Genomic DNA, 17,429 nt, shown 5'->3' with positions numbered 1-17,429 from the left:
ATAAAATGCGTGAAAATTGTATATATACATATATTTTCGTTCTCCTCTCTCCCCTCTCCCAGATCTCACTCGCCACTCTCTCAGATCTTGCTCGCTCACTCGCCTCTCTCACTTTATACAATTGATCTTTTTGTATATGTATACCAAATCAGATTATACAACTGCTTTCTTTTGTATATGTATAGCGAAATATACATATTTATGTTTGCTATGGAGCGCAATTATGCAAAGTTTGCTATAGCATACTAATATGAATTTTGTGTTTGCTATATGTGAAAGTTGCTCATAGATATATATATATATACTTTTTTTTAAAGGGCCCGTGACATAAGCTTCTGTCTCCATAGAAATTATGATATATGCTCGACCACTTTAGCCAACTTTAGTCGAGCACCCCACAAGTGCGTGGAGGTCATCTATTAACCAAGCCATGGACCTTTATTGCTGATTGACCTCGTCCAAGTAAGTAAATGATATATATTCACATTTTAATTTGGGAGTAACTTTCAAAATTAAATTATTTATTCTTATATCTACTGAATAATATTTTCTCTATCTCTAATTATGTGAAGCTATTCAGAATATGAGTATCTAAACACTTATTTTGAGGATGCATTTGTATATAGATTCTTTAAATATTTAAAATAAAATTTATATATTTGAAATCATACAAAAAGTACTACACATCGTTAGTATAGCACAAAATTCAATATTTTATTTTTTATAAAAGACGATCATTAAAAAAATAATATTTAACTTCCAAACAATATCATGTTCACATAAAATAAAATAGAGGAAGTACTCCATATCCCAACAACTAGTTGAAAATGTATGTATGATTAAACAAAATTTAGAAATAATTAAGCATGAATTTCCACCGAGTGTTTGATTTTCATACAATAGTCCGACTAAATTCAAAAATATATCGAAAAATCTCGCATTGTGATTTGTGAGTAAAATGCCCCCTAACAAAATCCAACATTAACGGGGAAATGAGAGAAAGGAACCATGATGAGCCCATTGTTATTGGGCTTTATTATCTTTGTGTCTTATGTCCATCTAGTATGGGCGAATATACATAACATGAGGCCCATTTTTGTAGTCATACAATACATGGCTCCTTATATACACATAAGCTGAGAATCATTACTGAGTTGTATACGACGTAAATTCAAATTAATCATTGCTTTAAAAATAAGTATCAAAATCGAGCGAGAAAATCAAATATCCAAGAACCATTACATGAGATTAAGTGAAATAGAGAATAAAGATTTTATTATGAACTTGTGTGACGCTTTTTACTTTCCATACATTTAACAAATCTATTTATTTTGGGTGTTCCCTTCAAGGTGTGTCACAAAGCTGAAAATTAGGGTTAGTGGGAAGGCTTTTCCTCTTTAAGTAAAAACTTATCTGTATCGGATATTTATATTAAAATTGATATATTTATAACACATGGTTGTATAAAAAGGGTCTCTTACAGCTTACTTTTCATGAATAATTAGTAAATACTTTTAGTTTATTAAACACATAAATTGATGTAGTTTGAATTAAACCGTCGATACCGATAATTATTTTCCTAACAAAAGAGGGTAGCAAGAAAGTAATTTGTTACAAACTATTCCAACGTTTATATTCTTGTAGTTTTCTATTTTATTTTACATGTAATCTTTTTATTGTATTTGATGATGTTCCTATTATTTCTGTGTAATCCTTCTTTTTCTTTTCTTTTTTCCTTTTTGTTATTATACTTTTGTATTATTCGACCAAAAAGTGAACATGCAGGTGGAAAATACACAAACTATATATTACTTCCTTGATTTAATTTATATGAATTTATTTAATTAGACACATAATTTTTTATTTTAAAACAATACTAGAATTCCAATTATGGGTCTGAACCATAATTATTTTTGTATATTTAAGTTATAATAAATTATTTTTTTCATACAATTATATAATCTGCATCAAAATTAATGGATTCTATGAAACTCGTCATAGACATTATGGCTCGGCCCCAGCTTAAATATATCATAAAATATATATTTATACAACTAAATTTTTTAAAAAATTTATGATGTTAAATATCCAAAATACTTGTGTTAATATAAAACCTTGTCACTAAGAATTAAATGAGATTTTAAAGTCACATTATTTGCAAATGTAAAAACTGGTCATTCTTGAAACAAACTAAAAAGGAAACAGAAATCACACAAATTGAAACATAGAAAATAATAATTGAATTTATTTGATTTACTATTTGTAGGAATTACTTAACTACATAGAGAAAATGGGAATTTTAAAACAACGATAAAATAATTTTACGTGTGACAATATAAGTCATGAGTTCGGATTATGAAAACCGTCATTAATGCTTCTCATACAATAGTTTGTCTACATGACTACATCGCATACACCCCTTGCATACAACCATTTCCCGAGCTTTATATACAAATACGAAATGCTTTGTTTATCGAACTATCTATCAAAATAGACCAAGGTGCAGTCACTATCGAAAGATACTTGACATCTATAGAGTTAGAAGGAAAAAGAGTGGTTTTGCGTTTTACAGCAAGTGTCTAGAGCATTTTAGCTTAAGCACTAAAATAAATTCACAAGAAACAATCATTATAAGTTTTACTTGTAATTTCATTATAGAGATTATCTTTTGGATAGGAAGATTTACAGAAAAAGATGGCTTCTTGCATACTATTTTGCATGATATTTAAACTTACTATAATATATATTTACACATAATATAAATATAGACATGTATAATATATAGATTTGACCTGGTCTCAACTGATAATAAAAACATTTCAATTTTGAGTATGCACATCAATTGGATAGTACTCCAACTTACGATCATCCAGATACCATCAAAAGTTTTGTGACACGTCAACGTCAGATGTCCACGAAACACAATATAAATGAATTTTAAAGTAATTGAGACCAAATTGAGATGTCTAGACGTTGGTTCACAAATATAACTATCTTATCAAAACAACAAAAAGATAATAGTACTGTTAAACCTAATCCTAAATGTATAAAAAGGTAACTATTCTCCAACACTTAAGTATCCAACTCACAAATCCAACACCATTTTTGCCTTACACCCAAAATCCTTCACACAAAACACACTTACTTGCAAGTTCATCAATAACTGGTTTCAATTTTCATCTCTAATCCACAAAATTTTCCCTTTCCATAAATGGCTTCCTTAATCCATTTCAATAATCTTAACCCTAATTTCCAAAAACTTTCCCCTAATTATACTCAAACAAAAAAACATATAATTATAAATGGCAACGACTACTTATGGTGGAAAGAACATCATTATCGGGGGCAGTAATAACTCTAGTACTGCCCCCGATAATAAATCTTATTCGGGGCGTCACCCCATTTACCGAGGAATAAGGAGAAGAAAAAGTAGTGGAAAATGGGTGTCCGAAATTCGCGAGCCAAAATCCCCTAATAGGATTTGGCTCGGGACGTTTCCCACCCCCGAAATGGCTGCCATCGCGTATGATGTGGCGGCTATAGCCCTAAAAGGTCCCGAGGCGGACCTCAACTTTCCGAACTTGGCTGCCTCTTTTCCTGTTCCTGCCACGAGCTCTGCTCGTGACATCCAGATAGCTGCAGCCGGGGCAGCTGCAGCTGTTGGGGCAGCCGGGGACGCGTTGTTAGCCGTGGCTGCGGGGCATAGGGAGGTAGTAATTAATGAAAAGGGTAAAATGGAGGATATGGAAATTCAGAATTTCGAGTTTATGGATGAGGATTTGATATTTGATATGCCAAATGTTCTTGTTAATATGGCTGAAGGGATGTTACTTAGTCCACCAAGGTTTTATAATATGCATGATGATGATGATCACACTACTATGGCCTACCAAAACTTGTGGAATTATACCTAATAATTTGCCATTTCTACAAGCAACATGAGTTTAACATAATGTTGAACTTAAATAAGTTAGATATATATGTAAATTATAACGATGTGTGTGTTAATTTGCATGATGTTATTTTATTGCTTGTAAAGGGTTTGGTTCAAAGGAAGCAACTACTTGTGTTTTACTTTCTTGATTATCTTTTTCTTTGTTGACGAGGGAAGTCTGTAGTTGCTACTTTTTGGGTGCGCACAAGGATAAACCCTATTTACTTAAACTTAATTTTATTCTTTTTATTAGTCTTCTATATGTTCTTGTTTGATAAAGAACACTTCTATATGTTTAATCAAGATTTTTATGAAGGGAAATATATCAAAATATAAAAAAAGTGTATAGATGTACATGGTGTCAAAAGGATTCACAATAATAGTACATATATGTGATAAAGAAAAAGCTTGATCTATCGACACAGTATAATTTTCCGTGTTGATCAAAAATTTTTAATTACACATAGTGAGTTCTAAAGTTTGGAAGCTTGAACTTGAAGCAAAGATATTTATAGAGAGACATTAAAATTTGTGTGTTTGGTAGTTGGAGCAACCAATTTTAGAAAGTTTTCTCAATTAGGATCATTGAAGTTTAGATTTTAGCTAGCTAGGGTTTTGTACAACTAACCTTCTAAGTAATTTACTATTCTGCCCCTTTTCTATGCTCTCTTTTTCATTTTTCTATTGGATAACATCGATAATATTATACTCTCTATTCTAATTTATGTGGCAGTATTTGTCTGGAGATATAGTATATGAAAGAAAGAAAAAAATATATAATTTGTGTGCTAAAACAAGGTTATAACACAGACATTTGTATGTTTATAAATCATTTCATTTTATCAAAGAAGATTATCTGACTAGATAATATCGGATTTTTCTTACTTGAGTTCTTATGCTATTTAGATTACTTGGGTTTGATTTCTAACTTTAATTAGCAATACTTTAAAAAAAAATTAGTGGTTCCATTCTTTGTCTTCAAATTCTGAGTCCACCTCACGTTAACATATTAATCTACAATCAGCTGCCACGTGTTAGAGTAGTACCATTGGAAAAATTACAATACTATTAATCGTTCTATCGAACAAAGCATGATAAGTGATGTTTGGCCACAAATACATACATGTAACTGTTATTTGCCTCACATTTTAATATTTTCATCGTCTTATAAAATATTCATTCTAACGATTGCGTTTATATTGGTATATTTTGATAAATAGATGAGTTTCGAGCTATTTCAGATACACATACTTGATGGAGCACTATTGGGCTAAGTCCAAACATATGGAATGGCTTTTACGAAGCCCAAGAAGCTCAAGTGATTCATAAAGCCCAAAAATTGTTAATTTTTTTGTTATTTCTTTCTAAAAAAAATTAACCAATAATGAAACTTTTAACAAATGGTCCTTTTTATTTGTCTTCCAACTTGAATTGTGTAGAACTGTAGATTATGGTCTAAATATTTCTTTTAAAAGTCGAAAATCATATGAAAAAATGTTATAGATTACGATCTAAAATTTTGTGTAAGTTATGCAAATATTAGACGACAATTTAATATTTTATCCGTAAGATTTTGATTAATATATAAACGAATATTAAACTCTAATTGACCACCACAATGCACCTATTGGTCCTCTTCCCTATCAATCAATTGACAAAACTTGCATGTGATGATTAATTGCTTTCTAATTAGTTCCAACTAATTTTAACAATAAAATAATTGAAGGTGCTCAACTTATTGCCTTTAAACAAATATTATCCTCTCAATCATTTTGGTTCATAATAATTACACTCTCCAACTCATTGTATATATATACTATATCCCCCACAAAATGTAGCTAACATGCACATATTATATTGCTCCTCTTTATTTAGCAATCAATTGAAGATCTCTCTATCAAAAAGTCAAAATGAGTGAAATTTCAATCGAAGATCAACATGTTGTAACAATCAATTGGGAAATAAACAAGACTCAACTAGAATTGATGCAACAAAAAATCTCCCAATCACCTCAACTCCTAAGTGAATCCGCGGGGCGGAGTTCTTGTTGCATTTTTCGAGTACCTCAAAGTTTTATTAATGTCAATGGTCGATCCTACGAGCCTCAAATAGTGTCAATTGGTCCATACCATCGTGGAAAAGACAACGTTAAGATGATCGAAGAGCATAAATGGCGATTTTTGGGCAATTTGGTTAAGAGAACAAAGGAAAAAGGGCTTTATTTAGAGGACTATTTGAAGGCAATTCAACCATTTGAAATGCGAGCTAGAGAATGTTACTCTGAGGCAATAGTTCTTAATAGAGATGAGTTTGTTGAAATGTTGGTTCTTGATGGTTGTTTTATAATTGAACTTTTTAGAAAAATTGGAGGGGTAATTCCAATTGAAAAAGATGATCCACTTATCTCAATGTCTTGGATATATCCTTTTTTCTTGAGGGATTTAATTAGACTTGAAAATCAAATCCCATTTTTCATACTTCAATTCTTGTTTGACTTTACCAATATTAGCCAATCAAGTAGTACTCCTTCTTTAGCCAAATTAGCTTTGACTTTCTTTAACTACACATTACAAAGGCCTAATGAAGTTCTTGAAAAGTTTGGTAATCTTGAAGGGAAACATTTACTTGATTTTCTTAGATCAAGTTACATTTTTCTTGATCATGAAGAGCCTAAAAATAGAAAGGATTCACCTACAAATGTCATACAATGCATCTCAAAGCTTCGTCGCGCGGGGATTAAGCTTATGCCTAGGAAAGAAGATACATTCTTGGCTATAAAATTCAACAATGGATTCATTGAGATGCCAACAATTACAATAGATGATTTCATGAGCTCATTTTTGATAAATTGTGTGGCATATGAGCAATGTCATGTAGATTGTACAAAGCACATGACAACATATGCAACATTTCTTGATTGTTTGGTGAACACACAACATGATGTTGAGTATTTGTGTGATTGCAATATAATTGAGAATTATTTTGGGACAGATTTTGAAATTGCTAATTTCATCAACAATCTTGGGAAAGATGTCATGTTTGACATTGATGAGTGTTACTTGTTGGAATTGTTTATTAAGGTGAATGATTATTATAAGAGTAGTTGGCATGTTTATTGGGCAAGTTTTAAGTACACTTATTTTAGTTCACCATGGTCTTTTATTTCAGCATTGGCTGCTCTTGTGTTATTGGTATTGGCCATTCTACAAACACTTTATTCCATTTTGAGTTATGTTCACCCTCTTTCTTGATTGGGACTTACAAATCATTTGAAATCTTTGTGGCTTTGGTTATATGAGCTTGTAATTTGTTGTTTTTTTCTTCTTAGTTGGAATTGCATGGACAAATTTTTGAATGAAGTTTTTGAACAAAACTTCAACAGGTGAAAGATGGAAGCATTCCAAAGTGTGAAGCGATCTTGTACTAAACAATATGACTTTCTTGTCATAACTGTTTGTCTGATGTTATATTTGACCTGAGATGAACAAGGATAGCACAAATAAGCTCCAGTCATTATATTATGTTATTTTATATATGACTATTGTAGTTAGTGGAGAAGTTTTAAATTTAAGGGAACAAGGTTATAAAATACTCTTGAACTATTCAACATTGGTCAAATTTACGTTACGTTACAACTTATAATTTTGGTTCAACAATACCTTTGTTATTATGTTTTTGGTTTAGAAATGCCTTCGTCATTATATTTTTTACTCAAAATACCCCTCAACTAGCTAAATAGCTCCAAAAATATCCTTCCCTACTAACTGTTTTTCCTAAATAAAAAGAAATGAGTCAATTTTGCCCTTGACTATTCAAAATAAGTTCTTAACTCATAGTTCTAGTTGTTGGATTATGGCATATTAACGCAAATAACCCTTTTTAGGTCATTATTAAATTTTCTTTTTATTTTTCAAAAATTCTTCAACGAATAGAAAGATTAAGATCATAACATAAAATTTTCTCAGAAGATTTTTAAATTGTTCATAATGAATGCTTAGAATATAATAAAAATATATTCATAAATTATCACGAACAATGTATGATCAGGGGCGGATTTACGTTGAGCCATGGGGGTTCATCCGAACCCCCTTCGTCGAAAAATTACACTATATATATATAAAGATTAAAATATTAATTTACGTGTATATATATACTATTGAACCCCCTGAACATATACCAAAGGCGTAGCTCAGTGGCGTTGGGGGTTCAGGAATTTGCTCTATTGCACGCGAGGTCGCGTGTTCGAATCCGGGCAAAGGCATTTTTTTATCAGCTTATATTTTAGACGTTTTAATTTTTTTTTAAAAATAATAATGCAATCAGAAAACGATGTTTAGTTCCAAAAAATTAAAACACTAATTGGGAATTTAGGATTTATTAGTTTAACCCCTAATTACAAAGTCAAATATTAAANAAGATTAAGATCGTAACATAAAATTTTCTCAGAAGATTTTTAAATTGTTCATAATGAATGCTTAGAATATAATAAAAATATATTCATAAATTATCACGAACAATGTATGATAGAGGAACAAAAAAGGTGATGGTCCAATTACCCATCCCGATAAGTTAGTGGGCTTGAAAGCGCCAGCCCGCTCCTTCCACTACACAAAGAAGGACAATATCGCTGCTCCATGAAACCAGCCTGACACCGTGCCCTCCTTTGCGAAGAGGGCACGGCACCCGTGCCACCACACAGACACAACAACAAGGCCCAACGCAATGTTTGGATAGGGGCAAGGCTAGCATTAAGCAAAGCCCACAAATCATCTAAATGGGCTTAATGTTCCATCACCTTATTGCTCCCACTTGGGTTACAGGCCCACGTTACAAGGCCCAGTGATCATAATTGCTTCCTTGTTACTTTATTAATAGAAAAGATTAGCTCTTCATTAGAAATGTGGTAATTTCTCTATTCATATAGGTAAAAAAATATTTTTTTTTACAAATATAAATCGTTTGTTCGAAACTCGTTTACTTAAAATTTTGTGCTTCGCTACTGATCACACACCACTATCCTTTGTCGATCAATGTTATATCTCATCACATATCTAATAAAAATTTCCAACCAAGCATTGTCAAATAAAATCACTTGGTTCAACATGCATCTGTGTTTATATATAGGGTTCGAGTGAGATATTTTTTATTCTAATGAACTCACAAATTACTAATTAGATATATTTGTATCTGTCGATCTTTACTTTTTTTTTTTATAAAAAACATCAAATATACTTTTATAACTCTATTCAATGAATAACATTACATTTGTCACAAATGTTTGTCTCTAACGTAGAACTCCACCAGACACGTTTTGGATTTACTATATATATATATATATATATATTCTAATAATTAAAAAGAATAGAAAAAAATATTGCACAAAATAAAGTTTCTTGTTTGCTATAAAACAAAATTATGTGATGGTCCCCTTAAAAAGTTCAAGATGCAGCATTTGGTTCTGCAATTAAATACGTGGTCACACTGTGTCTCTTCAAGAAAATTTCCTTTCTATCCTCAATTTATACCGTCACGAATTATGGTGAGATAGATAAAATTTTATTGTTTTTAATTAGATATCCAAATTTAAGTTTTACGTATAGAAAAAATCCTAGTAAAAAGTACATTTTATTAGAAGGTTTTGGTTGAATCAATCTATTGAGAATTGTTGAGATTGGTATTATTAGGGGCTAAATACTCTATAACTAAGACGATATATTTTATACTCAAGACTCAAATACGAAGTGAGTCTAACACTTTACCACAAACTTTATAGTAGTACTTCTAATCAAATATGATTTGTAGTACTTTTATAATAAGTTCCTAATTAATAAATATGGTACAAAGTACCTTTTGGTTGATTTAAATTAAAGCAAGTCCACTAAAATTTTGAAGTTGACCAAACTATTTACTTTTTGAGCATGCATGAATTGGCCTTGTCTTTTTCATGTTTATTACAAAATTTGTACTAGCAACAAAAGGTTATTACTGTCTTTATGATTCAAAAGGAAAAAAAAATGTAATCTGATGCACTAAAACTCTCATTAAATACAGATTTGGGAAAGTACTGATCATAATGATTAATTGTATGTAGTGTTATTTGCATTTCTTCAAGAAACTATATATATATATTATGATTTTTTAAAAGATATATAAAGAAAAAAATAAACGATTAATATAAGACGGAAGAAATATATATATAAGTTATGTATGAGTCCACATGTACATAACTTCTAAGTTCTGGTTAGCCCCACATGACAAAGAGAAAAACAAAACAAATATATTGAGACAAAACAAATGTGGCATATTATTATTTGCATGTGTGCAAGAGACGTGTATGATTTTCTTAAGTGTGTAATTTTCTTTGCACCTTTTGGTATCAAAAAGTGTTCAAGGAATGAGACATATAAGTATTAGAATAAAGGTATACGAGCACGGATGTGTTGGATTTATTAGAGGTTTTTATGGGTTTGAGACTTAAGAAAAAAGAAATGGTATAGAGTAAAATAACGGTTCAAGATCGAATTTGAACTTTATCAGTAGATGTCAATAAATTCATTTGACTGTTTGAGTTACTGTGTTCACATTTTAACATTTGTACATATTTTAATGCATTTTTTAATGCATATATAAGATTTGAGACTGATTATAAGAGAATGAATTGTGAATATAACTCAATCTAAAAAATAATTCGTATGTTGAGTATAATCCAAGATCATTAAAAGAGACACAAAATTCCTATGTACGTAGAATTTAAGATGCATGCCCAACATTGGATATTTAAATCATTTATTAAAATAAATCTAGTTTCATAATAATGACTTTATTATGAAAGAAAGCAATATTAAAAAGGCAAGTCTTATAGTCAAATCTAATAGGCTTAGACCTTGGTAGGGGAGATTTTCAATATTATTCGTCGCGAATTAAAATTAATTAAACTAGTAAAGTCCAAATACAATTCTTTTATTTTTCTCAATTTTATCTTTAATGTTGTCTCGTTTGTGATTTAGGCTTCCAAAAAATACTTGTTTTTTTCTCCATTAATTTCCCAATAATAATTATACATGCTTCACCTTCATTTAGTTCCGTTTTGTTTTTCATATATGAACACAAACGAATTAATTAAATGCCTTATTTTATTTGTTTTTTTCCTCATTTTTCCCCCCTATCTATCACATTGTCATTTATTTGTCTTGTTTTTTTATGTGATGAATTGTGTGTACATTAGTATAGTACGTGTTCAATCAATACACAATATATAACAAGACGTATTTTACTAATAAAACAAATTATATGTCGTTTTAGTGATATTTGTCTTATATCTTGAATATAAAGGAAGGAAAAAATTATGGGTAATTAATGTGATATATATGATCGAACTATAAATTTACATAAAACATGTGATGGGGTCGATATGACGCTACTCAAAATATAATATTTAAGCTTATTGAGTCAATGTGGAAAATACGTACTATGAATTTGAAAGAGCCGTAAACTTTAAATTATGAATCAGTCTCTACATGCATGGTAGAAAAAATTTCAACAAAAACATTGTGTTTCTACATAACGTCTCCATGATAGATGACGGGTCCTAGGTATATCGTATACGTGTGATACTTTAGGCAGATTCACATTGGAGAAGGAAAAAATGTAGCGATAGATAAAATCGAGTAGAAATTTATATGGTACGCATGTAATCCACAACTTGATGCGCGATAGCTCAAGAAACAAATTCATAAAATATTTTGAATAAGAGAACTAACAATATAGATAGTCAATGTAAAAAAAAAAATTTCTTACACAAAAAATATACAATATATATACTTTATATGAGATAAAATGATACAGTGTGAAACTTTCCAAACATGTTAATTTAATTTAATTTCATTTTTTTGACTTTTGACTGATTAATGTCAAAGCTTACTCCACTTGGCCTAGCCAAGATCTAATTAGTTGTTACTATATCATATCAAAATATAGAAGCTATATATAAAGTATGATCTTAGTACAATTAATTATTTCTGTCATAATGCAATTATTGTATCTACTAGAAGATTAAATTAACTAAACTATATATAGAGGAAAACCATAGACTAATTAAGTATAACAACAACAATAACAACAAGAACATATCGAGTATAATATTATCACAAGTAGGATCCCGAGAGGGTGATGTATACGCAGTATTATCCCTACCTTGTGAAGGTAAAGATGTTGTTTTCAATATAGTACCTTTGACTTAAGTTAAGCATAATGAAATCAAATAAGGAAAGGAAATTACAGTAGTGAAGCAGTTTGAACATAATGAAGAAAAAGATAGCAATCATACATAATACAATAACCGAAGTAAAGAAAATAACATGTAAAAATGAAATCGAAGAAGAAGATAGTATGTGAGAAATAATTAAAAACAATATTGACAAGGAAAACTGGACAACACTCGACTAACTACTAAATTTACTATACTAATCCTTGACCTCTATATCATTTTATCTAGAGTCATATCCTCGATAAGCTACAAATATATCATCTCTTATCTAATTTTATCTCATCCTCAATATTTCGTTGACTTACCTCTATCTCCCCTCATAGACTAATTAAGTAGATACAACTAATCCAAACTTTATCACAATTATACTCATGTATAGTATAATTAATATGACCAAAGTCCAACAAGTAGAAGCCAATTAAGATTAAATTAATAAAGTAAAAGACAAAGAAGAGCAACATGGGGAAAATAGTTTAGGGCAAAGAGATATAAGCACAGTCCAAGTCATAGACATGCAGGCATTTTGTTACCTTCTTAGGTTTGATGAAAACTCCAATAAATTTGACAGATTCTTCTTTGTTTATTTTGATAATTTTGTCTCACTTGGATGAGAACAATATAATAGTTTATCACTATCAAAGTTATGTCGGGATGAATAGAATTCTCTTATTCTTAATTGAACATCTTGAATTTGAGCATACAAAATGAAAAAAAAAATGATTGAGAATTTCCATCTTGAACGGGCCTTACGCGACACAAATTCATATTAATCCAGGGATCAAAATAGATATTGGATACAAAGTGAAAAATAAATTGGAACAAAGTACAATCAAACCTCTTTATAACTGCATCATTTCTTCAAATATGTTTTAGCTATTATAAAGAACATATAATATAATATCACATTGAAATCAATTCGAATGAAAATTTGAATGTTATAATGACATGTTGTAGAAAATAATTTTGGAATCTTATCTTTGACCAAGAAAATTAGCATAATTTTTTTCTCATTATAGGAAAATTTGATTATGTACTTTCTATGAAGGAGAGGACAACATTGGATTCTTTTTTTTTTTCAAGTACAATGAGAATCTAGTTTTTATTAACCATATGGCTATAGCTACTTGTAGTAACATATTTGGACAATTTTGACCAAATTATAAATACAATTAAATCTCTGTTTTTGTCAAGTTATAACTGAGAAAACATTTTAATATGGGTGGTTAAAAATAATGTAGGATACCACTTTAGTGTGTGATTTAATCTTAAAAGAAATTGAAGAATCACATTTGAGGGTATTATAACGATACGTAGGACTATATTGAATATGTTTAATTATTATTATTGTTATTGTTATTATGTTGAATCTCTAAAGAGAGTGTATTAATGATGATGATGATTAGATGGAATGATAGATGGGTCAAAAACAAGGCCGGGTAGAATTTTATTTCTGGAGGATTTTGAAAAAAATTAGAAGGTGCATATCATACCTTATACCATCTATATCGAGAAAAGGGGAGTGTTGCTTTATAGGACATAACACAAATATATATATATATACTTTTTTTAAAATATTTGAAACTCACTAATCGAATGAATGAAAATGTGCATTGCGCACAATCTATTAAAGGAGAAGTGTATCCTATGAGAAAAAAAAATTGTTCATGTACAAATCGGTCTTACAGCTCTAATTAAAAATGAAGGAATCACATCCTGTCAACTTTTCCTTTTGCCGGTAAGTATCATGGATGAATATCAAACTATAAATAGGTTGAAAACTCAAAAAATTGAAAACATAGAGAGAAATAAGTATTTCAAGAAAAAGTAATTTTTTTTCAAACTCCCACGCAATTCCAATCTTTCAAAATAGTCATGACTCACTTTAGTTACCAATAAGGGTTATCGTGAGATGATTATGACCTCATTATTATTTTTTTAGTTGTTCATCTGGTGTTCAAAGTCGATATCGTAGCCCCAATTGGATCGCACACTACAGGGTCCATTCAGGAGTGGTATCAATAAAATCATGTTCAAATTCTGCATATGAAATTATTATTTTTTATAGAAAATGTTTTCTCTTTTAATAAATTTTACGTGACATGAATTCAAATTAATAAGATCATACATAATACAAGTATCGGACACTGATACTTTTTTTTAAAATGACTCTAGTTAACCAAATGATATCACAAGGGGGGCAAACAAATCTATCATGACAATTGACAAGATACAAAAGTTAGAACACAAAGCTGATAAAGTTTATATACATGAAATTCAGAAATATATATATATTTTTATATATATATGCCACTAAAATACATAAACTAAAAGATAAATAGATGTTTTCATAATGGTGATGAATGAAAAATAGAAAGGGACATTTACACCTTTTCTTTATCTGCAAATTCAGTTTGTAGCATGCTCATATCTTTCCAATTTTATCAAAAAGCTGCTCTTTTCTTTTCATAAATCAACCGTCCGTTTAGTTATAGATTTTAAAGTTGAAATTTAAAATTTTAAAGTCGTGATATTGTGTTTCAACGTACATGCATTTTATTTGGAAAAAAAAAAATGTACTGTGAGTGAAAATGCATGTCTAAAACTCAGCTTCAAATTTCAAAAACTATTTTAAAAAACTTCAAAAACTCTTTTTTTTCTTCAAGTTTCAACTAAATATATGATCAACCACTAACAAAAGCGAATAAACTCACTATTTCTTCTCTTGTTGTGTGTATGTGACATATCATAGCAAGAGTTTAATATAGAGGATCGTTTGATATACGAAATGAGATAAATAAAAATAATCATGCATTGAGATATTATTTTACGGGGTCACCTATTCTATGATTAAACTAATCCAAAAACTAATTAATATTCTTGGTCATTGAGTCTTCTGTTGCTTGAGAAAGTATGTGAGAAGATCCACGTTAAGCAAAAATGAAATTATAACTTATATCCCTAACAAAATAGGGGATAAAATAATTTATCATTTTATTTCAAAATTATTATCTTTTATCCTATTAATCAAACAACCTCTTATTTATGCCGTGACTGGAGGGCTAAAGTGGTATATGAACACTACATATATATGGAGTAATAAGCTTTTAATTTGTCTTTTATATATATATATATATTTGTTCACACAAATAAATTAAAAGAGAGACAAAGTATATCTTCTTTATATACACACACAATCATTTTGTGACTATTTTTTTTTTCGACCTTTCCACAGTCCTTTCATAATAAAGTGCATTTGGAATATAAATTTACGTTTGAACGATATAAAAGATATTTATACAATTAAATTTTTTGTTAGCTACCTAAAGGTAAATTTTTATACCAAGGAGGTAGTTGGGATTAAATAATGATAGAGTTATATATAGTTTATTTGTTGGTATTCATGCTATAAGATGATTAAATAGTACTTGATTGAATATTGAATCAGTTACTTAAAGGATTATGAATATGTAGGTTAGTCTCCTGCAGAATTATTATTCATGTGTAAGCTCCTGTAACCGCCTACCAAAGCAACTAGTAAAATAAGAAGGGGTCGATTCCCATTTAGCACATTTTTTCTTCTTCTTTTTAATGGTGCATCCCGTTTCTAGAAATTTCATATTCCCTCTAACCCATATGAATGGAAAAAAAAAACAATATTAAAGTAGATTTTCTTTTAAATATACGTGTGACTTTGTGCAACTTTAATTTTGTTGTTGAAAAGTGTTTTTTGAGAAATGAAATTGAATGGGAAAAGCTAAGGAACAAATTTGTGTTTACATGTCTCTCTTTCGAAAGTGTTGTATTATTGTATACACTATACACTAAAACTAATTAATGAATGAAAAATTCTGTATTTATTATTAATCATATTAAGCAACATAAAATAATAATTTTGTTAGCTAAGAGAGACAGATAAAATTTGTTAACTTATTTTTGACTTGAGGTTTCAAATTTGTATTTTGGGAATAAAGAATTTTTCAAAATAGATTTAACATATACTCTTCGATGAATAGATTTATCCATCATGAAGTTGAAATAGTCCAATCAGTTAACTTCAGTAAAATATACGATGCTCAAAGTTACACCTCAATTGATCATTAATTACCATGACTCATTAAATTTTGTATAGCATTTGGTGACATTGTTATCGTACGAATTTGTTGCATGATCCATAGATTTATAAACTGACAAGCTTTTGATAAAGTGACACGTATATAATAATATAAGTAAATCCACATTACTTTCATTTTGAAACTTATAAATCATTTTTATTTATAACAGTTGGGTCCAAATAGGAAATACACATGACAAATATTAATATACAAAAATATACGTGGAATTAAGGATTTATTCACAGACCCATGACAAAAAAATTAAATAAACAAAATAAAAGAGTTAGAAAAATCATGTCTACCATATAAAATTCTTGTGTTATGCCTTGTAAATTAAACTTTCATTTTTTTCTCTTATTTCGATGATATCAGATTTGTCTAAGATGTTATATGCATTCAACCTTCTTCAAAAGCTTATCAACTTAATTCAATGTTATCAGATTCGTCTAAGATATAATATACATCTAATTTTCTTTAAAAAATTGTCAATTTATAAGTCTTATCATTAATCGATCTGCTCTCCATCATAAACATCACATGAGTACCTTAAGTTCCATTATTACAACCTAATTGAATTAATTAAAAAATAGATAGTGATACTAGTAATTGTAATAGTAGTGACAAAAAAGCTTAATCCACTTGGCCTAAGATCCCAAATTGTTACAATAAGAATAATGTTGTAAACACAAATTATGTCTGCTAGACATTAAAATATTAGGATCTAAGGTAAAATTCTAGACAAAATTGATTAAATTAAGTATAATTTTTGTCACGATTATGTGCATGCACAGTATAATTAAGGGATTCCCTTAATTTGACCTAAGCCCAATAATAAAAGCTAATGAACATTTAATTAATGAGGAAAATGACAAAAAAGAGCAACATAGGGAAAATAGATTAGGGACAAAAGCTAATTAGCACAGTTTAAAGTCATCGACATGTGAATAATTGTTGCATTATACTAATATCTATTTTAATACTTACTTTTATTTAATCAGAAGAATAAAAAAATGTAAAGTTTATGAGTTTCTACTATAATCTTATTTCAATTTACAATGATAATTAGATTTATGATTAAATATTTATAAAAACTTTAATGGAATTTTTAATACATATA

General features: G+C 29.3%; 2 protein-coding genes across 2 annotated transcripts; both read left to right on the top strand.

Annotated features, from left to right (window-relative positions):
• The first annotated feature begins 3,302 nt into the window (after positions 1–3,302).
• LOC125871371 (ethylene-responsive transcription factor ERF024-like) lies at positions 3,303–3,914 on the top strand. Its single transcript, XM_049551957.1, has one exon. The coding sequence runs from the start codon at positions 3,303–3,305 to the stop codon at positions 3,912–3,914; it is 612 nt and encodes a 203-aa protein (XP_049407914.1).
• Positions 3,915–5,844: 1,930 nt separating this feature from the next.
• On the top strand, positions 5,845–7,185 carry LOC125871370 (UPF0481 protein At3g47200). The gene has a single exon (XM_049551956.1). It carries the CDS (start codon positions 5,845–5,847, stop codon positions 7,183–7,185), a length of 1,341 nt encoding a protein of 446 aa, XP_049407913.1.
• The last annotated feature ends 10,244 nt before the right edge of the window (positions 7,186–17,429 follow it).

This window comes from Solanum stenotomum, chromosome 7 (assembly GCF_019186545.1).
Source record: "Solanum stenotomum isolate F172 chromosome 7, ASM1918654v1, whole genome shotgun sequence".
Taxonomy (NCBI): domain Eukaryota; kingdom Viridiplantae; phylum Streptophyta; class Magnoliopsida; order Solanales; family Solanaceae; genus Solanum; species Solanum stenotomum.
Note: the sequence above shows the minus strand (reverse complement) of the source record. Positions and strands in the feature narration are given on the sequence as shown.

Bases quoted from the DNA above. Each gene is read 5' to 3' on its own strand.
- LOC125871371 (XM_049551957.1), top strand. From the start codon at position 3,303: ATGGCAACGACTACTTATGGTGGAAAGAACATCATTATCGGGGGCAGT.
- LOC125871370 (XM_049551956.1), top strand. From the start codon at position 5,845: ATGAGTGAAATTTCAATCGAAGATCAACATGTTGTAACAATCAATTGG.